The sequence below is a fragment of the Helicoverpa zea genome, chromosome 13, assembly GCF_022581195.2.
Source record: "Helicoverpa zea isolate HzStark_Cry1AcR chromosome 13, ilHelZeax1.1, whole genome shotgun sequence".
Taxonomy (NCBI): Eukaryota; Metazoa; Arthropoda; class Insecta; order Lepidoptera; family Noctuidae; genus Helicoverpa; species Helicoverpa zea.
Window position 1 is genome coordinate 597,503 of NC_061464.1, and position 26,041 is coordinate 623,543.

Genomic DNA, 26,041 nt, shown 5'->3' on the forward strand with positions numbered 1-26,041 from the left:
TACCGGCTGCGCTCGCGTCGCTACTTACTTATATTAACGTGCTCGTAACATAGTGACGTGACACGTCTCTAAGCTGATAATCCTTACACTGGCATTCTGTGTTACTTGTAATCCTTAACATTATATTAATAATTAGTCCTTAAATCTGATGAGGAACAATGTGGAACTATGACAATAATTAGGTATTAAGTGTGTTTAAGTAATTATTAAATAATCATTTTTAAAAATTTGGTCGTATTCCCAAATTGGTCCTCACCGGATAAAAGGAGCTGCATACGGAAATATTCTGGCAAAAGTCACAAAAAAATTGGGACATCCAAAGAATTAAAAACGCATAAATATTCAATTTCTTTAACCGCTAACACAAGTCACCAAAGATTTATCCTCGAGTCTCCATCGAGATAAAAACGTGGTTCAAAAAAAACCATATCGTCCAGAAATAGTATGTGAAGCGTAGAGACGCGATGACAGGGAATTTATTAACCATTCGGGATGACTAACTGCGCGGAGGGAGTCGCCGGGATTACCGCGCCAAGAGATACCACGAAAACTCGGAGACTTTTACAGGAAATAAGTTCTTAAAGTAAGAATTACCTAGATAATGCTTGCGATTTAGAAGTAATCGCGAGGTTAAGTTAGGAGAGGTTTTTAAAATGCTGATATAACTTTTTTTAAGTGTTGAAATATTTTTATATTTTTATGTCACAAAAAGTTAAAAAAAGGATTTCTCATATAAGCTAGGAAGTAATGGTAGTGGCTGGGTAGTTCTGCAATGAACAAGGCCACGCGAAAGGATGACTTTATAAAAAGTCGCTATCACAAAGTTGTCCAAATCTGTTAACAAAGTCCTAAATATTCAAATAATCTTATCCACCACATTCAAAAAAGTTCTAAAATAAACCATAGTAAGAGCATCAGTAATAGGTGCGCACACGTCGCGACGCGCGTGATGCATGGCGTTTTAATTAGGACTTCCTCACACCGCGACACAACAAATACTCCAACACGAGCCACACTAAATAAACCACTTGTAATGGAGATATCAAAGGCATAACTTCCTAGAAAACTTGCTGATGATTAATTTTGTGTTTGATATTGTTTGCGACATCAAATGGATTATACTGGGTTTGTTTTGAGTTTATGACAATGGTCCTTGAAATATTTATGCAACCTATGACGAATGTTTTTTTGTAAAACTTTTTTCACAAGAAAGGATTTTTAACTAGGAAATACTTAAAAGTAGGGCCTCGGAAATCATCCGGCAGAACAATAGAACACAATAGCAGCCTACCTATATAGCATAGTAGGTGGTATATTACGTATCTATGCAAAAGATAAAAAAAAAAATACTTAGCTTGCATTCTGTAACAAAACAAGCTATTATTGTATTATTTGTAAGCAATTTCATCATCAAAATATGGTTCACCGTATACAACAGTAACTTTGCACCAACCCTTTTAATTCCTCCTCTAGATAACAAATCTTAGTATATCTGGCGCATCAGTTGAAGCTTCCTTCCCAGTTTGTTAACGACATCGTTTTTCACGTGTAATTTGAATACCCTGGTCCGCAGGATGCGAACTCCCAGCGGATTCGTGGAAGCTAAGGCACGGGGGTGATCCCACGACATAAATATTGGCCACGGTACCTTGGGTACCCTTGGAAGTTGATGATACTTATGTATGATGAACATCGATAGCGTAAGATACCTAACGGTGAAGGGAGTTGTTGCGGTCGACAACTATAATATTTTACCGTGTAGTAAACTTACTTTGCGTTTTATATGATTAAAAGTAAAACATGCTACTCCTATAGCAACATTTTTTTTATTCAGAACTTATGTACATTTAAAATTAAGTTATCTTATACAAAATTGGTAATTCGTTGCTACCGAGCTGCGCATTACACAAGTATATTACTCAGAAGTTACGGATTATATATTTATTTGAAAACAAGATCTTTATCTACCACTACATACAAGCTTATATTTATGGTTTAATTACTGACCAAAAAACTTATGACTGTAACAAACAGATTTCGCAGGAAGACAAAGAAATTAGTTTCCCAAACATTTACTTACACAAACAAATTAGTTAGACGTTTTAATTAGCTTTGTTTAACACACGTATAAATATTACTCTAATTGGATTGATGTTAATTAAAAGCAGGCGAGCAGATAACGTTGTAGTCCAAATATAAAATAAAACAAATTGTCAAGGTTGGTAATTTTGACAAGGAGATCATAAGTATAAGTGAAAAGCTCTATCTGAAAGGAACAGGTAAAAGCTACCTTACATCTGATATGTTACAATTACAATATAAAATGTTACAATTTTCCTATAAGTTGAAAAAATATCTAATAGAATTTATTTTCGGATCTATCCATGATTGTAAATTACCAATAGAACTTGATAAGCTCAATAAAAATATTAGGTAAGTACCACAAGTACAAGCAAGTTACATCGATCGATGAACTAGGATATGCTATATTTGATTATAAGATCTTAATTATGTAATGTTTGGTATATTTTATTTTTAAAAATTAAGAAATTGAATACCTACGTAAAAAACAAGAAAATTGCTATTGCACTTAGTACCATAAACTTGTGTCCTCGCTCTACTCGAGAGCGAGATTTAAGATGCAAACTGATAATAAACTGACAGCACATTATTTATGCAAATTATCTGTTTCACCACCCGTGCACGCCCTTTTCATTTATTTTAATTAGGACAATTATATTATTCTCTTACATTACCTTAAGTAAGTAAAAAAAAAAATAAGGAGCAATAAAGGGGGAAAGTTTATAGTAATTGTTATCACCATTAGCATATAATAAAAAGTATATCAAATTGAATTAAAATTCAACATGTTTGAAAAATGTCATTTTGTAGTTAATTGGAGGTTTATAAGGGCGGGCGCACAGTTGGCAGTTGTTCACCTTTCGCTACAGATAACACATGGACGAACGTGCGGACCTGCGCTGACAGCGAGATATTTACATTTCCTATCTATTGGTGCACCTTGTTATGGTACAGACAGGAAATAAATTGTGACTTTACCTACGTAGAGAATAAACAAAAAATATTATATGGGATAACATTTTTATATTGAATGCAAACGTAAGGGCGTTTTAATGAGTTATTCCCAATTTGTCATTAGTACCGATTGGTCACCAACTATTTTTTCCATACACCAAATCCCAATTGGTCATTCGAGCAAAATAAATAATATAATATTTAAATTTTGAGTTCCGATTCGTCCCCCGCATAAAATTTCACGTATCAGAGTACCGTCAGAAATAAAAGTGTTAGAAGAAATTTTAAATGATAAACTTCAATGTAGGTAAAGGTTTTAATAGTTCTCATATACATATAATTAAGTTTACATTAAAACACAGGTGAAGACAACATGGGCATTTTATAAACCCGAAAATGTGACTCGATACTTTTTGTACCGGTAACAAAAGTACTAGGGGCCCATAACTAGCAAAGAGATTGTATACATAAAAATATTCATAAATATAAAATTTAATTAACAAAAATAATTTGAATGTAGTCAGCAGTTGTGTTGTACATACTGCAGTTTTTCTTTTAAATTGGTCCTTGTTCGGTTAAACAGAACGTTTCAGTTCAATTATCTTCTTAAACTTCTTGTTCTTACTATCCATACACTTCTTCCTCCGAGCCTTTTTCCCAAAATGTGTTGGGGTCGGCTTCCAGTCTAACCGGATGTAGCTGAGTACCAGTGCTTTACTATCCATACACAATTGAGAAAATATGTTTATTTTATTTATGTATACCTATGTGCTTAAGTTTTGGTCACAAGTCACATACACTTCCAGGGCACTCAATAACCAACTAATAATGCATTTACACCACATGTTTTTTTGCTAATACCGATAATAGTAAATAGTTACTTACACAAAACAATAGAAACCGGACCATACTTTGCCCCTTCTATATATTGTCTCTTTCTAGAAAATAAAAGGCTTCTGTTTAATTACCTGATTTTATATATAAATAAGTTATACCGATATAGATTTTCAAAAAATTGGTTCACATACATAAAATACAATTCATCGACATGGTGTAAATTGGTATGTTTATCTACAATTAGGAAAAAAACGTAAAATCCTGACACTCTTGACTGCTATACTCCTGTAAGTTATGCGGTCCTAGTACATGGTGGGCAGTTCCATGGACACTCGTTGATTGGTATATTACTCATCTGATTTATGCGATCCTGGTATTTTGGTTTTGGCCGTGCGTTGTGTGACGCCGTTGAAATCGCGATTTTATTAATAGCGTCTTGCCATAATCGGAAAAAACATAACCAACATAAATAAAAAAAAAAACGTAATACAATATTGTACAGCTTATCTTGTTGACAGTACTTTTTACAAAATAAAGTACGGATGACCAATTGGGACTAAGCAAAATAAAATATTTTATTGAATGACAAACTGGGACACGTTTTTTATGGATGCCAAATCACTAAAATGACGAATCGGGCATAACTCGTTTTAATTGGGTTATTTTTTATCTTCTATTAATCAAGTACTAACTTACAATGAGGGCTATATTATGAAGCAAGAAGTTTACTGGTCCACTTAACCCATATTTACTTTATATTTTTTGTTCCAATTCAATTGGAAATAAAAACCATCTTGACTGCACAATTATGCACTCAGTACACGGCAGAGGCGCGGCGTTTTTTCGCGTGTTGTCGCGACTCTTGCCGTCACCGCGCGCCCTAATGGCGGGGCTTGTCACGCGCCCGGGCCCCTTATTTACGGAGCCCGATAACCATCGCGGGGCCAACCTGCTTCGGCCCATACACAAAAACGTCACCGGAGAACTAAATTAACTTTACGAGGTTATTCTCTATAGAAGGTTTATTGGAAATAGATGTTAATTGTTTGTTCTATTGGTTTTGCATTGTTGCTCTGTCTTATTGATTTTTCTATGGCTGTTGTTTTTGTGATAAATCAAGACATTTGAGGCAATTCGATAGTTGAATAACAGCTGATAAAACTTTCAACATTACTTGCAATAATAAATTGTTCCTTTCTTCTGATTCCAAATCAACAGTAGTTCTTAACATAACTTGAACAAAACACCCTTTCTAGAAAAGGACCACATTTTTATCCCAACCCAAAACAACATTAAGTGCTACATAATTTCATCTACAATTTCGCTTAATTCTCCCATAATGGTATTATAGGAAATAAATCAAATGAGCGATACACATGCTGGCTCCCAGGCGCCCTGCTTCCCTGGTGTCGTGACAATCAGCCATTACGTTCTAATGATGTTCCTGTGATGCATCCCGGGGAAGAGATACTTACAGTCCCGTGTACCAATGTCTGTTACACGATTTAAATGGGGATCTTGTGTATAATATCTAATGTAGAACATTTGTTTTGGCTGCCGTGTGGTCTGTGTTGAATCGTCATTTGTGTAAACGTAACTTTGAATTCTAGCTACATGTTTTAAATCCTCATAAGTTTTTCTCGTACAATCACCGCATTTCCGAGCGTGATCTATCAGCATGTTCATGTTTGATCTAATATACATTGTCATTGGGGGTTTAGTGATAACAGCAGTGGTTAGGGGTAGATAGACGTAACGCATTCGCGCATAACAACTAAGCAAGATTTAAAACGCTACAGTTTCTTTTTCCCCTTATTGAAATTGAAGCAGATATGCGGTTTTTTTTGTTCTTCCTCCTGCCCTGTTCCTAGTTAATACCTTGTTAATACTAAGAATGGTATGCTAATATCTCATAAAAACTATCCTGTTTTATTCCGTTTATAGTAAACCCAAAATAAAACAACACGGTTGTTTATTTGAACATCATAGAAGGTTTGTACTAGGGTATCCGATGTTCGAGGGGCGGTTGACAAATTGCGTTACAATTGAAGTGGACGTTTACACTCGCACCCTCTGCCTATAGATTTCAGCTACCCTATAGTTCGGCCATTCAGAGAATGCGTTCCTGACACGTCGCGATTGAACTGACGACGTAATAACATTCATTGATTATTGATATAATAATGTTGTTTTAATGCTCCTCAATTGTTAAAACGGTAAACAACCAGCAAAAATATTTTTATCGTAACTGCAACGCCATTGCAAAGTTACGTCGTCAGTTCAATCGCGACGTGTCAGGAACGCATTCTCTGAATGGCCGAACTATAGTACCACATAATTTTGAATACTATGGTATTTATATGGGAAATATTTCTGGTGTGTGACGATTTATTCTTGCAAATCCATATAGAAGATGTTTTTTATGTATTTTTTTTTTTAATTAATCACATTCAGCCCTGTTCCAATTTTATTTGGTGTCTTCTCAGCCTGTTTTCCATCTGCTGTCACATGGGAAACGTAACATTCTTTTGTATATCATCCATAAAATTACTGACATAGAAAATCAATGTCTATGTATTATTGTTGGATCGTCTATTAGAATTTTACCCAGAACATTCAAATATGATAACTCCCCAAAATATTTACCAAAAAATAATAACAACAATTTTATGCACATACTCATACGATCATCTTACCGAGGGATGTTCGATGGTGTTGCATTGGTACTCGCGAGGGGCGCTCAAGCACTCTTGATACGAGTGTCATCGCAATTCTATAGGATAACGCCGTGTTTGTTTGTTCAACGTATTTGTAGTGCTTTAATAACGATTTGTACTCTGAAGGGGTGTAATAAAGTAATGAGGCGTTAACAACAAGCATATAGTTTTTACTAAAATACAATGATTAGATAGATTTTCTTCTATAAACCACCAACTTTGTACACATGCATGCAATGAAGTTTTGAGTATGATTGACGGAACATAATTTAACCTTAAGCGCGGATCTTATTACCAAAACTACAATACGAATTACAAAGTTTTGAACTTAAAAGCTCTTTAGAGATTATTTCAAGACTCTCGCAACCCACTTAAAGCTAAAAAAAATATGTAAAATCTTTATAATAAATGTGAAAAAGTGTACTTCTTCAATACTTTTGCAACACCACTTTTCCTTGTTCGCAATCAATAAAAAATACCCTAATGGCTCATCATTTCAATCAAATCAAAGTATGCTCTCAGGCCATCGTCATCGATGTAAACACAACCAAATTAGTAGTCACATTAACAGCACATGTCGCGTTTCTCATTCACAATGGGGTCCCATAGAAACGCCATAAGAATCAGTGCACCGGCGCGCCAATCCATCTCGACTGCCAATTAACAGCCCCATGCATGCATGGTCATTGTATGGGGATACACGTGCTGTTTTTTGTATGAATGCGCCTTTTTCTGTTTTGTTTATAGTGGAGTATCGGGTGGTTAAGTAATTTGTTGTTTGTTTTCATATGGTGGTTTTAAATGAGATGCTTGTTTGTATTTTATCTAATAGCCTGTTCTAATAGCCCATTCCATACGTCTATTTTCTTATTGGTGAAGTTACTTTTTTACATAAACTCGTACATGCATCCAATGGTAAGGATTAGAGGATAACAGGATGGGAAAACAGCCTGTTTTATAAGCAGACTCCATTGCTGTTATCATTCGAGATCTGCTAAAATGTATCCTTATAGCTGTCTAGAAGTTTAGCTTTTGCTTAATATACCATGCTTTAGGTATCATGCATTTGTTATGCATGAGTCAACGCCTGTATTTTTATCAAGTCATCAAATTCTTTATCGTCGACTCCTACTACCAGATACCTGGTTGATCACTAATCACTAGACAGTAATAAATCTGTTATCACTCATAAGTATGCCGTAATTAATTAGGGCGTTAGTCGACCAGACAGTGTGGGTAGACTATCTGACAAGTGATGAGAGCTGCTTGCAACACTCGCAGTTGCATCCAGTGCTGTGCATTTAGGCGCACTGCCAATTGCACCTCCGCTGATGTTTAGATTTACGACCAGGGAAGTGACGGTCACATTGTAATTGTCAAGCTGGGGGTTATAGACTTTGGTACGAGTCTGACTATGTCTGAATGTAGACTGTAGGTCAGTTGACTAATAGGAATCTCGTCTCATCGGACGTGCTTGCAAATTTTTCAACTGTAAATTCTTGCGAAATGATTGGCCATTCTGTTAAATAAATCATTATTTAAAGAGGGAAGGCTTTAGTAAATAATATACAAATACCTAAATACATAAACAGAAGTCAAACTGTACACACGACGACATTATTTGAAACAACTCTTGAAGAAACATAAAAACAATATAACAAGCGTTACTCTCACTTGATTTACACAATTATTGTGCGTATAAATTAATACTAACGAACTTTTTACGACTGCATGTTCGTACGTTTACGACACACGGTATTCGGTAACTCAGGACTATTTTTGTTTTTCAACGCCATCTCGCGGACGGTTTTACGACTAAAGTATAGGTACTTGTGTTTGTATCTTAATCGGTCCTAAGATATGGGTGACAGTGTGTTTAATTGTTTATTTCTTGTTTAACTGGTTTAGGTTTTGTTTGTTTGTCGTCAATGAGGTTTGCGAAAACTGGTCGCATTTTTGTGGGTTCAATGTTCGTTTACCTTTTATGCATTGCAACCTAATTATCTACGTAATTTTGTCAACTTATTGTCCTAGGTATGACTCATTGCAATCCTATTTTGTGACAATATTTTATTTAAAAAAACTACGCTACGTTTCACAATTCTTTAAAGATTTTTTTTAAATGTGTGGTAAAAAATATCAGTAGTTCCAGTATCTATGGTCTTCTAGCAAGAATACTCTATTGAACGAAGAGTCATCGAAGACCATAGTAATAGACATTTAGGATTAAAATGCACCCCAATATTCTGATATTGATATTACCTATGACCATGATTATTCTTATAGGTAGCATCTTTTACTTCACTAACAATATCCTTCTCCCATCATTCCAGGTGTTGAAATACTGCGAGCACCTGCACGGCAAGTGGTACTTCAGCGAGATCCGCGCCATCTTCTCGCGCCGCTACCTGCTGCAGAATGTCGCCATCGAGATGTTCCTCGCCAGCAGGAGTGAGTATAACAACCTACTTATTATCTACAGTTATGAGGAATGGACTACGAGTTATTTCCATGAAAAAAAGAAAATAGTTAGATGGATGCTCTAGAACATCCTCCATAATTAAGATTCATATATTATTCAACAAATTTTAGACGTAGGCAAGCAATTTTAAACAAAGTATCTTTAACCTATGCAGTGTTTGCGTAGCCAACGCAAAAGTTAAACTATCGCTGTGTATGAGTAATGCATAACCAACTGTAGATAGTTAACTAGGAGACAATAGGTGAGAGCTATACCTATTCAATAATTCAAAAGGTATGTTTTTTGTATTGCTATTCGTTCATTCAGTCTGTGGCTTTTTTGCCTATGATGACTCCTGAAAATAACGCGAGGCACGCTCTTTTCTAGGAGTCTTACATTGCAAGGTTTATTGGATTTCAATGTCATGCAGTGTTTTGCACGCAAGAGTAATTGCACGAGGCAGCATCCCCACACTGCACAATCAAAATACATCTTTGCAGTTCTGGTTTCCTGGTACTCTTGGTTTGAACAACATAATTGCAAACTCCTGTTTCTAATTTATTAGCAATGTGCACTAGGTGTATTTGCTAGGATGTTTTCCTAGGAGTTAAAAATACTTACTTTGTATCTAAAGACTAATATTTCATCAGCCACTATCAGTCATCATTCACCAGCACCCAATGTCCCAATTCTGGACTATAACCTTTTTCATCACCCATGGATCACACGGATTGGGGATTGCAGACCCACCCTCCACCGGTGATGAGCTGCCCATCACCAGTGACGTGACAAAGACAGCAATTGCACGTAATATATAAGGTATTCTCCATGTTTCAGCGTCGATATTCTTCGCGTTCCCCGACCAAGCCACCGTGAAGAAGGTCATCAAAGCTCTGCCCAGGGTCGGGGTTGGCATCAAATATGGAATACCTCAGTCCAGGTAAGTGATATACTAATAGTTTTTCAACTGTTTTCAAGCAATATAGGTGGATGGTATTTCACAAAATAATGATAGTAAATAATATTATATTATATTATATTATTATCTTGTATGTCTCTGACCGACCACGGGACTACAGAGTCCCGGATTTTTGGAAGGCGAACGTGGGGCCGAAGCCAACACGCTGAAGCCCTTTTGAGACAACTTTAATGAAATGGCGACACAAAACCGACGATTATCCCCGTATACACTATAGAAATGTACCCAAGGACAATCCCCGGTTCTGTGCTAAACTATTGCTAACTATGGATGAAAACTACTTGGGCTATTGTGATGGGATGCTAATGGACTAGGAATGGGGAAACTACGGGAACTATGGCACCTGCCGATGACAATGTATTAAATACATGTTAAAATGGCAGGTTATATTATTATTATTATATTATGCCATTTTTTAGTTGTATATATGTATAAATAAGGCTTTTTTTTACGTCATGTAAATATGTACATAAACTGAACCCAACAGTAAATAATTGGATACGGCAAAAACTTGCAAGATGCAATTTTGATAAATAGGTACTGCCAAGATTAGAAAAGTGCTAGCTAGCTAGACAAAGAATGTGCTGCCATCTAACAAATACAACGCGAACTAAAGAGGCTTTCAAGTTTTCTTTGAGACCACTAAACCGGTCGTGAAAAAGTCGATTATGTTTCCCTGTATGTTATGTAGATGGCGCTACCTATGCTATTGATGTATTATTTGTTTTGGAAAGGTAAGGTAAAAAGTCTGCGTCATTATTCTTAAACAGTCCATTTTGAATGGTGTTTAGAGATTTACCAATTATGTATATGTTTTTTCCTTATTTACTGGCTATTGATATGATTCCAATTACTTCGTAAGAAAACTATTTAGCTCATAAAATTATATGGTTATTAATTGGTTCAGTCATTTTGGCAACAGATTCTGCGGACACATTCAAATACCTAATTAATTACGTAAGAAAATGTTTAGGTAAAGAGAAATATAAATATTTATCTTCCTCTTGCTAATAGAATTACCAGTGGCGGATTTACAAATTTGCCGCTAGTAGGCCATTCAATTTTTGCCGCCCCTAATGATTGTGAACTTAATGATATTTCTGTCAGTTACTAGATTATTTTTGCAACCCGCTATGTACCGAAGAGTTTAATGTTGACCTAACAAGTTTATCTGACAGCGACTTTAAAGCGTAAAACCTCTGTAACTTTTAAACGGCTCAATTGATTTTCATGAAACTCGCCCGTAAAACACCTGTAATACAAAAAAAATACTAAATTAAAATCATTCGTTCGGGTAGGTACTATATCAGAGGCGCACCCATCGGGTGGCACCCCCCCAAAAAAACGAGACAATATAATCACGGACTAAAATTGTAATTGAAGTACTTAAAAATTGTGTAGAAATCATTCATGGTGCTTTTTGCTAGGTTTAACATAAAGAAACCGGAGTCATACCACTGCAAAGTTATAAAGCGCTAACTAGTTTTATACAAGCTGTTGATTTGCATCCGTGCCATATTCAAGGAGGTAATTATGCTAATGATTCTCGACCCAAATCAATAAAAAAATTGGTACGTATTTTTTTTTCTTTATTTTTTTTTTCGGAATTCCGTAAATGTCATCTAGCCTTATTTAAACTTGGCGCGTATGTTACTGGCGTTAAAACCGTGCTGCACCCTCACACAAACTCAAACACAAAGCATACGCAACGATCACTCATAAATTTCATTCATAAAATTGGATTACTTCGGAAATACCACGACATTACAATGACAAAAAAAGCAGTACATATTAGTTATTTCCCATCTACTGTAATTCCAATCGATTATTTACGTATTGTATGTCCTCCTCCTGAGCTATGGCACAAATGCAAATCAACACCTTGTAGAAACCAGTGTCAAGTAAAAAAGCCGCGAGCGCAGCGAGCGCAAAATTTTTAAGATTTAGAACAGTAAAATACCAAAACGAGTTTATAAAACCGGCCTAAAGTGAAAAAGTCGCGAGCGTAGCGAGCGCCAAATTTTTTGAGTTTTGAGGACACAAAAGCGAAATTATTTGGGACACAAAAGTCCTCCACCTCCTGAACAGCTTAGAAATCGTCAGCGTAGAGCGTCAGTTGTTTTTGCTACTTCGGTGCTTTAACTTTTTGTTAGATTGGACTCAAAGAGCGCAGAATAAACCAGAAAAGATGAAGAAACCGCGAGCGGATTTTTCCATTTATTTTTATTGAAACGCTATTGGAATATTTTAAAATTCATGATCACATAAACCTAAGCATATATTAAATAAAATAAAAAATAAAATAAAAATAAAAATAGTGTTTATTCAGACCTTGTTTACAGTACTCAATCTTAATCTAACAACTCTGACGAGTTGATGACACCAACGACCTGGTCTGTTTGCCCAACTTTGGCAAAGGCCTCCTCCATTTCCTTCCACTCTGCTCTGTTTTGAGCTCTTCTAGTCCATATATTCCCTGCTATGCTTTTAATTTCGTCATCCCATCTTCGGTACTGTCTTCCTCGATTTCTTTTCTTGTCCCTAGGGTACCAAGATATTATGTTTTTGTTCCACTTGTCATTGCCTCTGACTATGTGGCCGGACCATTTCCACTTTAGTTTCCTTATTCTAGTTGTGACATTCTCAATTTTCATGCGCCTTCGGATAGTGGTGTTTCTTATTCCATCAGATTTTCTTATATTTAGCATGCTTCTTTGCATTGCCGTCTGACACGTTTCAAGTTTCTTATATTGCGCTTTGGTGAGAGCCCATGTCTCGCAGCCATATGTCAAGACTGGGAGTATACAAGTGTTATACAGTTTTGTTTTCACGTACGTTTTGATTTCTGTATTCTTCATTATTTCCTTAAACCCCCAGTAGCATTTCCATGCATTTCCAATCCTTGTGTCGATTTCTTTTATCATTATATCAGTGACCGAGATTTGTTGGCCCAAGTAAGTGTATTCTTTTACAAACTCTACTGGTTCGCCGTTTAAAAGAATATTGTCTTCCAATGCGTTTGTCATAGCTTTGGTTTTTGAAGTGTTCATCGTCAGACCTACCTTGCGGCTTTCTCTATCCAGATCAGTGATCATGTATTGTAGTTGGTCTTTGCTCCTTGCCAGTATTATTATGTCATCAGCGAACCTCAAGTGTGTAAGATTTTCGCCATTTATGTTAAGTCCGTAGTGGTCCCATTCCAGTCTCCGAAAGATATCTTCCAGTACAGCTGTGAATAATTTAGGTGACAGTGGATCTCCCTGGCGTACGCCTCTGTTTATGTTTATTTGTTTCCCTTGTTTCTCTAGTTTTATTCTTGCTGTACTGTTAGTGTATATGCTTTTTTTAAAATCCTAATGTATTTCTGGTCGACTCCTTGTTTCTTCAGACATTGCCAGATACTGTTGTGTTCTATTGAGTCAAATGCCTTGTTGAAATCGATAAAGCAACAGTAGAAGGGCACTTTAAACTCTTTGGCTTTTTCAAAAAGTTGTCTTACCGTTAGTATATGGTCCAATGTTGAATAGCCTGACCGGAAGCCAGCCTGTTCCTTGGGCTGGTTTTCATCAAGAGTTTTGGTTATTCGCCTTAGGACAATTTTTGCAAAAATTTTGTAATGTTCGACATTAGGCTTATTGGTCTGTAGTTGTTAATTTCTCCTTTGTCCCCCTTTTTATGGAGTAGGATTATTGTTGATGTAGTCCACTGTGCAGGAATTTCCTCGGTGTGCAATATGTCGTTGAAAATGTGTTTAAGTAGTGGTACTAGCTCGTTTTTACAATCTGTAAGTAATTCGTTGCTGATATTATCAGGGCCGGGAGCTTTATCCTTCTTCTGTGTTTCTATTGCCTTGTATATTTCTTCTATTAGTATAGGTGGAACCGCGTCGGTGTTATTTAAGTCGGTGTTTACTATTTGGTTCTTGCTGGAGTAAAGGTTTTCGTAGAATGTAGTTGCTATTGACAGTATATCACATCTTTTTGTTTTCGTTTTCGAAAGTCGGTCTTTCATATTGGGTATCCAGTTTTTCTTTTCCTTTAAAGTTTTTAGAGCTTTTTAATACCTCCGGTTTTGCTTATGTATTTTTCAAAAGTTTCACGCCTAGTGCGTTCTCTGTCTTTTCTTATTTGGTTTTTGATTTCTTTACTTATTTCGCTTATTTTGTTTCTGATAATTTTTGTTTTCTTTGTAGTATTTAACAGTTTTGATCTTGCTTCTAGGAGTGTAATTACTTTCTCTGACAAGTTTTTCTTATCCTTCGTATTATATTTAGTATCAGGTTCTGGTCTCAATGTCAATATTTCATGTAGTATGTTGTACTTCTGCTGAGTATTTATACCCTCAAAGGATGATTCTGTCACTAATTTCAGTTTGTCTTTGATGGTGTTTAACATTTGTTTGTTATTTGGTGTTGGTCTTCTGACTTTGAAGGGTCGACTTTTAATAGTGCTCATTGACCTGCTCAGACGTGCTCTGAGGACTCGGTGGTCGCTATTAAAATTTAGATAAATGGTGCCGCAGTCGTCAATTAATTTTGGTCTATTTGTTAAGATGTAATCAATTTCGTTTTTGAAACTGCCGCCTGGCGATTCCCAAGTCCATCTTTTTGAAGTTCTTTTCTTGAATAGGCTGTTCATTATCCTCATGTTATTTTCCATCGCCATTTATTATTTATATCTATAGTTTATAGTATTTATATTTATATCTATTAGTTTTTGTCCGTTCCTTGTTCTTTTCCCTCTGATGTAAGGGCCAAGTACAATATCTTCTCCATTTCGTGGACTTCCAATCTGAGCATTGAAATCTCCCATTACTATGCAGTGTTTGTATGTGTACTTTTTTAGAGCGATGTTGAGAGTTGAGTAAAATGCATCGATTTCTAAAGTAGATGACTGCTCTGTTGGTGAGTAAGCTTGCACTATAGACCATATTTCCTGTTTTGGAGGAATTTTAATATTTAATTTGTTGAGTTTTGAGGACACAAAAGCGAAATTATTTGGGACACAAAAGTCCTCCACCTCCTGAACAGCTTAGAAATCGTCAGCGTAGAGCGTCAGTTGTTTTTGCTACTTCGGTGCTTTAACTGTTTGTTAGATTGGACTCAAAGAGCGCAGAATAAACCAGAAAAGATGAAGAAACCGGGAGCGAAGCGAGCGGATTTTTCAATTTATTTTTATTGAAACGCTATTGGAATATTTTTAAATTCATGATCACATAAACCTAAGCATATATTACAGTGAGTTTATTAATCGTTTATTTATATATGGATTGTGTACTCGTATAATTATAAAAAAAAAACTGTAAAAAAATTCGCAAAATTTGCCGCCCCTCTAAATCTGCCGCTCTAGGCACTGGCCTACTTGGCCTATTGGTAAATCCGCCACTGAGAATTACTATCTAACGATGTTTTCTCGGGGAGCTAACATATCTGCACTTGAACGTTGACCTCATTTCATCGGTACATAATATTATCTTATCGTTATGCAGGTCAATAGATACTTATACAAGTATAAATAAAACAAACATTATAAACAATTCACTCCTTTATTCACACTTCATCACAGCATTTATCTTTCATTTATATTATGTAAGTCCACCCATTTTTATAATAAAAACATTCATTCACCCTGTATGCAGTTCATTCTCTTTAGTGTTAATAGATACGTCTAGTTCTTCTATCAGGAATAAATAGTAATGCTTATCGTATAAAAATACTCATCTACCTAACTGTAAGGTATAAAAATAGTTACTTTATAAATCACTTCAGTGCCTCGATTTTGTTACACCAATATTTGTACTTAGAACTAGGCAAAACTCGATATACCTATGTCGTCACCTTGTATTAAAATTATTTATCACTAGTGGAATGTAACATCATCAAAACGTTAAAAATCATCCTAATTAATACTGATCACAAAACTTCACAAACAATACAATATTAAAAATAGTTAACTATACAAATTCATTGGTAACTTATTCATTTATATCTAAAAGTACTAGGCTAGCATAAGACGGCGAAGATCATTCGCGGTGGTCTGTAGTCTTCTTGCATTCGTCCAGCGTCCAATTCTTTTCTAAAGAAACCGTTGCTCCGGCACTGTGTCGCCTCTGCACGGGCTTGCCTTCCATTGTGGGTGGCTTCTCTTTCGTGAAACCAACTTCTGGATCTATTTCTTTCTTGTCATCATCAAATTGCTTCATAATTTCAGTCAAAGTTTTTCCTTTAGTCTCGGGAAGGAAAAAGTAACAATAGGCCGCTCCCAGGAGCGCACAGCCACCGAAGAGGTACAGTGTACCGTTACTAGTTAACAAGTTTTCTAACTGAGGGTATGTCTTAATATTAAAGAAGATGAGAATGTATGCACAGCAAGAGGTGGCTCCCGACATGACCCCTCTTATATCATGAGGGTACAGTTCCCCGGACATTATCCACGGAAGTTGTAAGAACCCGACCATGCTGAATGACACATGTAGTAATACACAAGCGAGTTTTACGAGGGGAGGTCCGTTCACACTGTCGCATACTGCCGCCCCAAGCATTGCTATGCCTAGCAATAAACCTGAGGTCGCAGCTAGGGTTTTTCTCCTAAAGCTGTTGATCAAGCATGCTCCTACTGCACCCATGAATACTCGCACGCCACCAACAATGATAGATGCCGTGAACTCGTTCACACTGGTCCCCACAGACTTGAAGAAGTCTACAGCGTAGTACAGTATCACGTAGATACCAGACATTTCTTGGAATATAAAGAAGATGATGAGCAAAAGGAACGGCTTGACGACGCTTCTCCTCTTGAACAAGCTGAGTTTCTGTACGAAGGTCATGGTTTCTCCTATTTTTCTATCTTTGGTAAACTCCATGAGCTCTTGTTGTGCTGTGCTGTTGTTCTGTCGGAGCCAGAACATCGCATTGTAGGCCTCCTTCATCTGCCCTTTAGATGCGAGCCACAGGGGTGACTCCGGGACAAAGTACATAAGGAAGGGAGTCAGAAGGGATACTCCCGCGCAAATGGCTGCTACCTTCCTCCAATGTATGAAAGCTCCGAGGGAGTAGACGATGAATATCCCGGTGGACACCAGGCCGGGTCCCAGGGCGCTGAGTACTCCTCGCTTCTCGGGAGTAGTAATCTCCGCCACGTATATGTAGGAAACCGTTGACATACCTGTAATATGAAAACGGTCGTTCAATTAGAAACGGTCAGTTAAGTGTGAAAATTTGACACGGTACGTTTGTTTTGAGATTCAATTACTTTGTGAGGCGCCCAGTTTCCAACAGTCATTGGTCTGTTGTGGTTTCAGAAGAGATTTGTTTTGTAATAACCGCTCTATCATTGTATTATGAATTTCTTTGTTTTGTGAATATTGTATGAAATAGATGTACTCACCAATAGTAAATCCAGTGATGAACCTTCCTATACATAGAAAGATGTAGGTTTCTGAGAAGGCGATGATGAGCCAGCCCACCAGGTTGGGTAGGACGATGGACTGCAGCAGCAGCCTTCTGCCGACTGCGTCCACCATCATGCCGCCCAGCAGGGCTCCGATAGGGTTTGATATCACACCCAAACTCGCTGCAACGAGGAAATTAATGATTAGGGCATGCTTCTAAATTATTGATGCATCAGTTTTGGCTTTATTAGGTTCACAACAAAGGTTACAATCATTTCGTTCCTGTATAAATGGTGTGTTTTTTAAATAAATAAATAGAAATCCTAAGACTACAGATAGCTTGTATCCTATCTCATGCAACATATTATGGCAGCCACGTTTCACTCTAGCTTATCTAAATTTTGCATCCAACCTCATGGTAAGCCCAACGTTATCTACCCAGCTCCTTGAACACGCCATAACAATAACTCTATACCCTCACGTTGTGCGTGCTCAGCAATAAGGCGCTAGGCTTACGACCCCACCTCCTCGTGTCACTCCACTCCTAGTACAAATGATTTGTTTAACTATGTGCTAACGTTATCTTGTTTGCGCATGTCAGCGATTTGCGCCAATATTTAATTAGAAATGTCTACAAAATGTTGCTTTATTTGAATTGATAGCTGTTTCCTACTGTAATTATGTATTTGATCATGCACCGTATTGTAAGACCAATGTTTGTTTTATTGGTGTTTTTCTACATTACTTTGAATTTCTTAAATATTTGCGGTTTCCGACTGTACCAAACTCACTTTCATTAAAACGTGCTTCGTGTCAAAGCATTATTTTTAGCGTGTTCAATGAGCTCGGTCACGTGTTCGCCCTGGCATCGGCCGCTACTCCCGAAATAAAACGTAAACATTGTTTTTGGCGCTATCCATTCAGGTTGGCTGGTATCGTCACTTTTCATCTCTTTGTTTACATTGTTTTTGTCATAAAGGATAAAGTCTGAAGGGGAAAAATAAAGGGACAAAGTCCCTAAGAAATAACTGCCATTTCCATAAATGACTAGAACGTTACACGTGCACAAACGTATTTCTAACACGAAAATGTGAGCAAATCTTAATGAATTTTCTTTCAACATCCTGTCAGACAGATAGCATCTAGCAACTAACTATTGTGGACATAGTGATTAATGATAAAATGTTAGGTAGTCTGTCAGGATACTCAAATGATCAAGGTTACAAAATTGTTGTATAATAAAATATAGTAAGAATAGTGTTAAATTACGGTAAAATAAACTCGTAGGTAAGTCCTACAGATTTAAATATAAAATGCAACTCACCGATCCATGAACTCTGTTCATACGAGATCAATGGGTGTTCATGTGTGTACTGGGGCAGCAGGACCGCTGAGAAGCCTTGGCAGAACCCCACCGATATGTTGATAGACTGCGCGGCCAATGCCGCCAGCACCTGGAAATTATGAAGTCCTGGTAAAGCTTCTGTTGAAGATAGCGAAATTCCTTAAATAAATGGTAGAAAAAGTAAGTCAATTCAATTTTGTGGGCTATGAAAAAAGCAATGGGAAAATGCTTTACTGAAATAGTACCTGTCATTGCCATGAAACTGACCTAGTTGGTCACTTATCTACCAATTGACGCTAATCATCAGAACGTTGGGATAGATCATGATACAAGCATGATGCATCATTCATTACTTGTTTACATAAGAATTATCCTCTCTCTGACCACAAGTTACGTAAAAGTTACTGTTATAGAAATAACCTCTACGATACTGCATAAAAAAGGCACTATAAGAATGCAGTAATTTATGATCCAAAAATAAAGTTTAATTCGTCCTAATATGTTCTTCAACTGAAAATAACGAAAACAAAAAATGCATATTCTGAAGATGCAAGTCAGAGCTGCACTTATGGAGTTTTTAGTGAACGGGCTATCTTGTCATCGTTGTCATTACATTATTACATAGAGACAAGTATAAATAATAACATAAAATTAACACAATAAGTATCGTTAGGGCTCCACACCGTGAAATTGGCGACCTGACGAGATTTAATAGAAGTACGTAAATAAATAATAATAATTTTCATATCAACTTTTGCCCACATATTTGCTCCTGTAGCTATATTACCAAAAAATATTTTATAGCATCCCACCTAATAATTACATCTTGTTTTTTCTTCAAAAGTAAATTATCCAAAAGTAAGTGCTACAAAGGAAGCGCAAAGAGGTCAGTGACATTCTGCCGCCAATGAAGACTGCCAATTAACTAGGAAATGACAAAAGCTGGAATTGACGTTTGACGTCCTCTCAAACGATCACAATGGTAGCAATCAAATAATTAGAGCGTTAAGGCCAGTTTCCCAATCTATGAAGACACAATATGTTTTTCAGAGAATCTTTTACTCGTATCAATTGAAGTTAAACTTCATACTAAGAAAGTAAGAATTTTGGAATGAAATTCTAGTTATGAGAATGAAAATGATGCAATGCCAGGAACATAAAAAATTTCAAATCTAAAGTCAATACAAATAAATTCATACAAATAGTCGCGACCGATAGTAACTTGGCATCACAAACAGTGACTAGGTAATCGTCAACACTGATGTTTATCTCCCAACGTGCACTGAAAGGAAAATTATAGTCCACCGGTGACGCCACGTGTTTGAGTACTTGCCGCCCTGGTACCTGGGCCTGATGACTACTTATTACGCTAATTAATTGACGATTGTCTCAATCTTTACGGTAATGAGTATAGGTATGTGGTCGTATTTTCGTTGTATTTCCTATTGTCTATCTGTAATAGGTCTTACATAACTTAGACAGAAGAATATATATCGAAATGGTCTTCAAAACACCACGTTGTGCGTAGTCAACTGTATGTGTTTATTATGTAAAAGTTGTTTAACGTAATAGAAAGATCTGAAGAAGCTGTTAATTTCAGGATTTTCCCAAAATTCAGTAATTGCTAATAGAACACTTATTCACTGCTTAACATGCAATTTGATACTATTATAGTAAGTTCAACTCAGTCTTGCGCGCGGCCTTATGTGTGGGTAACCCTTGTACATACACAGTGACTTTGTGTGCGTGACAAGAGGTACAGTCGGGTACAAATACAGTTATTTAGGGGTTACGGCTGTTTAAAGAAAAACAGTTATTACTTAATTTAATGTTTATTTATTTATAATGATTCTGAATCGCTACTTGAAAAATCAAATGATGAATTTTCGGATTCGCTACTCTCACCGAGGTAAATTATAAATTTTGACTCCATGTCAAAATGTCTATAGTATTTTTCTTTTGTACATGTCGACAAGTATTACCCAACATCCCTTCATCAATATGACTTAAACGTTCATTTATGAGTTTCATTATTTCCGTCTTATTTTGGTCGACATTATGCGAAGCAATATTATTTTTTAAAATTCCCCACACATTTTGTTTACATTATTATACTAGATTATACGTCTTTTTACATTCTTAGTCCTCACTTTTATTTATTGTCCGCGTACCCCGAGATCTAGAAAATATGTAAGGAGTATTTAATTCATCTTAGATATTTCACCTCATTTATTTCTTAGATACTGTCAACGTCAATTTGAAAAAACTTATGAGAAAATAATGAAAAACTGTAAAATGTAATAATAAAAAGCTTTGAATGTTGTTTCATTTTTTGAAACGCTACGAGACTCCTTAAACATTTTCTCCGTGAAGAACTAGACATTTTCGTAAACGACTGTACCCATAACAAAAAGCGATAAGAACACGTCATGCTCGGACGACGTCACTGTCACACGAATGAAAGTTGTATATTTACAAGCCGACGCACACATAGGGCCGCGCGCAAATCTGAGTTGAACTATCTATACCCATACTAAAATTACTATTAACTTTGAAAATTTTCTTTTTTGTTTTACATATACATAGCGTTGTGTGCAAAGTTGTGATTTTTTCATGTAATGTCAAAGCACATTACAGCGACTTTACATGCGTGTAAGTGGTCTATAAATGGCAGTCAACTACCGGAACAATATAACTGGCGGGCGATTCTTATGATTGTGCTAACGACCATTACGTGGTATGTGGACGGTCCCTAATTACTAAATAACTAAATACTCGCTGATAGTTTTTGCGTGATTCGCGACATTTTCGCAAATTTTCGTGAAAAATGATTGTTGAAATGTCAGGTGGAACAAAATGATAAGTGCAAAAACCTGACCTATGGTCTTTTCAAAAGTGACATACTTAAATGTTATTTGAACCATGGACGGCTTTATAGTGAAGTCATCATGAACATGACTGTATCAAATTGCTAGTTTCCATAAGTACACTTACAGTTGCTTAAAATGACATTAAACAACGGTAAACTTTTCTTACATTTTTAAATTGATGAAAATGCACAATCACTGTGACATTCAGCAAGTAAAATCATCATGGAATGGATGGCTGAAACATGCTGAAATCTTTATCTTTCAGTAGTGATCATTACATATTCACGCTTTTGTCTGTTTTTCAGCACATGTCATCGATAGTTTACGCAAACGTTACACATTTGGCATCTTTAAATGTTGACATGAATCTATAAGGTAGACTAGGAAACAGTTTGAACCATGCCCAAACAATTATTATTGTCGTGGAAATGAGTTCATTGGTTTCGTAAAAATCACAGCCGTGCCAGAAAATCTTGTAACATAAGTCCATTTACAGTTGAAAACTGGTGTCCGATAATATTTATACCTATATTTATTACGCAGATTTTTTCAATAGAATACTCACGGTGAGAGAAAGTCCGATGGAATCGAAATAATCAACGTCTGTGTACATTCCCACTGGGTATTGTTGCACTAGCTCTGCGGGCGCTAGCCGTTCATTTATATTATATTTATAACCGACGATCATGATATAAAGAAATTATGGAAGAGCCCAGAAATATTAAAAAAGTAATTTAATTATCAAATCGGCTTTTTCAGCTTACTTTTATAAGGGGTATCTGCCTATTCCCTTTTCTAAGCAGGCGTTGTTATAAATGTGATCATCACAACAGTTACATAAAGTGTAGGTATTCAGTTGTTCTTCTCAGGTCAGTGATTTCACATGCATATTGCATAAGGTGCATTTTATGTCTAAATTAGCTTATTATGTTTAAAATAGCAGACTTGCAGTGTAAACATGTTATACTGTACAAAAAATAAAACTCATTGATGAAGTATTGTGCAATAATAAGCAGGTTTGAACGAATTGTTGTTCGTAAGAACACTGGAAAGTTTATTCACTACCATTATCACTAATTATCAGTTATGTAATGTCTCTTCCAGTTAATTTAATTCAATGGAGCGTAGCCTGAGTGAACGTAAGGCCACGTATGTTTTTCACCTACTGTTTTATCTGGTGACATTTTCTATACATGATAATATTAGCCTGAGACTGTTCGCGTGAATTCTAGAAAAACTAAGAATAGGTATCTCACGATTAAAAAGTTATGTAAATTTTTGACGGCTACAAATTACTCCAGTGTTTTAGTCGCAGGCTTTCATACTTATTTGAAATGCAAATAATCTCATCGACTTTAAAATTACCTTTAACAAAAATATTGACAAACCCAAACAGATCGATTTGTTATGTAATCAATCGATAATTTAGTACAACATGTACCAGGCTCGCATAATATCGGAAGGATGTGGACAACGTTACCGTGGTAAAGTAGTAACCCGCATGTAGGCAACCTTGACCGTGCCGATACTGCGTCGCCTTCACTGCGAGCTCCAGTTGCATTTCTTGGAAGCTTATGTGCGCCTAGTACTCGTGAACTAATTGCGAGCTTTATTTTGTTGTAAAACTTTTTTATCCGAGTGCCAAAGAAGGCTAATGTTTTTTTAGTTTTCTTTATTTGACAATGAATGATTTTCATTTTTATGTTTGTTCAAAATGTTCCAAATTGTTTACAATATTACGTGCGTTGACGTTTAACAGTTAATTTTACACAGCATTTTCAGCCAATTACGTAGTTACGAAGTATTTTCAGTAGCGGTGAAATATATCGTTCTGAAATTATTTGGCATGAGTTTTTACACCCAGGTCAGCGACACATGTAATATTATATTATTTCGGGGTCGTTATTCAGATGACTTAATTTGTTTTTGTTGGTGGTATGCTAAACAAGTAGGAACGACATATAAGTCTAGAATAATCGAATAATATTTATAACAGGTATTGTGGCTACAATTAGGTCGCATTGGGTGTAGGATTGCGAGCTAGCAAAAAATATAAATTAATTAATTCATTGTCTATGTCTGAGCGAGCATAGAACCCATTTTCCAAGGTTGCATTTTTGATGTCGAAATATAATCTCTTTTGATTCAAAATATGATTTTAATCTCTACAACGAAGAGGCTGAAAATGTCCTAGTGCAAATCGTTCAAAGTAAATTGAAGTAATACATGTTTTATTATAAATAATAAGAACAATGGTGGTTTACCATGTCAAGAACAAATCAGTTAGTACAGAAAATGATCCTATTAAAAAAATACAAGTATCAAATTGTAAAAACAAATGGTATTAAAAGATCCAAGTATTTCTTATTTGGAAGAACATTAGGAGTACATAGTTTCTCCTGATCAACTGAACTATAGTAATTTGTCATTGAGCAACTGATGATAGATCGAAGGTGACCCATTAATGTGAACAGATACCCCTACTGCTTGATAAACCTACGGGCTTCTAGGCTACAAACGAAGGTTTTATATTCTAAATACATGTTATCGCGGGAAATACATGTGTTGACAAGATTTCCACGTTGGAAAATGTGTGTCAATGTCAAAAAATAGGTACTCTATTTAGGTCTTAAGTTGAAATCCATTTCATCTCAATACTCTTTTTAAATTATTTTTATTGAGATTATAATAAAAAACAATATTATTGAGATTATAGAACTTCGTTGGTTGTATTATGACTCTATAATTAGGTTATCAACTCTCCTTAATTCAATTTTAATTAAGAAGAACAACACACCTATCTGTTCATCTTTTTAACGCTATAATTAATATCTTAACAAATGTAAAGCCATCACTCAATGGAGATCGGTTGTCAAACCTTTGTCAAAATATTGAAACATACCTAAGATGTTGATCAACCGAATTTGATAAAGTTTCTCGTCTCTGTAGCACTGCAAAAACTTTGTGTTATTATATATCAAGTAAATATCATAATAACCACTTATATGTTAGTTATGTGCCATTAAAACGTGCAAATTAAATGAAAAACTACGTCAACAGACATCGTATTGGGTTTTTTGATCCACTTTTTTTTGGAAAATCTTACAACTTCACATGTTATAACTTCATTGTATCTATTGATGCACGAACTGAGTAATTGAATAAATAAACAAAAGAAATACTCATTTACAACAAATAACAAATGATTCTAAAAAAACAACTGAAGAAATCGCTTGATTTTTTAAATTAATTTTAACTACTGAGACATTTCCCGAAATCTCTTGAATTATCAACATAATGTAGAGTATACCGTATCTTATGTGACACATAAAATGTTACTATCCTTTCTTCCGCTTCCGCACCGCCAATTTAATAACAAGACAGATTTAATTCACCTTGATTATCGTTTATGCTTTCATTGACATTTTGTTTACTACATACGTACTATGTACTGTTTATTTACTTCAGTGTTTAATCTAGCGAGTAATTAGGAAGCGTATGTAAATATTCACAACATTGGCTTTTGGACATTTTCATAATGAGATGTCGTCAAATGACTGTAGTGTATTGCACCTTTGGAAATAATTGTTAACAAGATCTTTCCAAGTCAAGGAATTATGACTGTGACACTGAACTTTCACAGAGCAGTATTTAAAGAAACTTTCGTAAAAAATATTACCATAACTTTCTACTGCAAGGATAATATCTTCAGACGTTGATGACCGTAGTACGACCTAAACATTATCTGAAAAATGCAACTCTAAATTCTAAAACTGCAATACCTAACCCATTACAATACGCCGTCATTAACAATAAAGTCTAGACCACTTAACCATCACTCATAGTTACATAGTTAAGCAGGTGCATAATTAACGTGTAATTCGGTGCGCCCGGCGGCCGGCGGTCATTCGTTTACGAATCTCGTCATTGAACTTGAACGGAGCGGCCGCCTCAATGCCGTAGTTTTATGTAATGTTCCAACGGTTGTTAGCATCTGCAATTATATTGTATGCTAAAATTTTGAGCAATATCGTCTGGTTTCTGGGTGTGATAATTGAATGAATGCTGAACTCCAATGTTTTTATTTCATATAGTTCCACTAGCATCATGAAGAAACTGCTGCCCATTATCAGGTAAAACATAGTCTATGTTACTCGGTAATAAGTTGGCCTCCCAACAGTGTAAGAAATTTTCAAAACGTTCAAATATTTTCGGAGCCTGTAGGGAAGAAACAGTCAAATGTTCTGTTCATAATATTTATTAGTTTAGGTAGATTTTCAATATAGAAATTACGGTAAATGTAGATTTTGTGGTCAGAAACTGGTAAATAATGACAGCCTTGGTATATGAACTATCGTGAAGTCTCAGCTTGCTCTAATTTTATACATTTAGGTACCTAAACAAAAC

At 35.8% G+C, this 26,041-nt stretch overlaps 2 protein-coding genes across 8 annotated transcripts in view; one reads left to right on the plus strand and one right to left on the minus strand.

Moving 5' to 3' along the window:
* LOC124635872 (neurobeachin) overlaps positions 1–26,041 on the plus strand; it is a 369,067-nt gene that overhangs the window by 289,505 nt on the left and 53,521 nt on the right. For 2 of the 4 annotated variants that reach the window (XM_047171824.1, XM_047171827.1), the window contains 2 exons: positions 8,924–9,041; positions 9,889–9,991. In XM_047171824.1, coding sequence (XP_047027780.1) covers positions 8,924–9,041; positions 9,889–9,991 — 221 coding nt within the window. Of the gene's footprint in view, positions 1–8,923; positions 9,042–9,870; positions 9,992–26,041 lie in introns of all 4 variants that reach the window. The other 2 variants (XM_047171825.1, XM_047171826.1) reach the window with 1 other exon arrangement.
* LOC124635875 (facilitated trehalose transporter Tret1-2 homolog) overlaps positions 15,556–26,041 on the minus strand; it is a 51,237-nt gene continuing 40,751 nt past the window's right edge. For all 4 annotated transcript variants that reach the window (XM_047171829.1, XM_047171832.1, XM_047171831.1 and 1 more), the window contains exons 3-5: positions 18,744–18,873; positions 17,416–17,601; positions 15,556–17,193 (exon numbers count right to left, since the gene is read on the minus strand). In XM_047171829.1, coding sequence (XP_047027785.1) covers positions 16,052–17,193; positions 17,416–17,601; positions 18,744–18,873 — 1,458 coding nt within the window. In that variant the 3' untranslated portion in view covers positions 15,556–16,051. The remainder of the gene's footprint in view (positions 17,194–17,415; positions 17,602–18,743; positions 18,874–26,041) is intronic.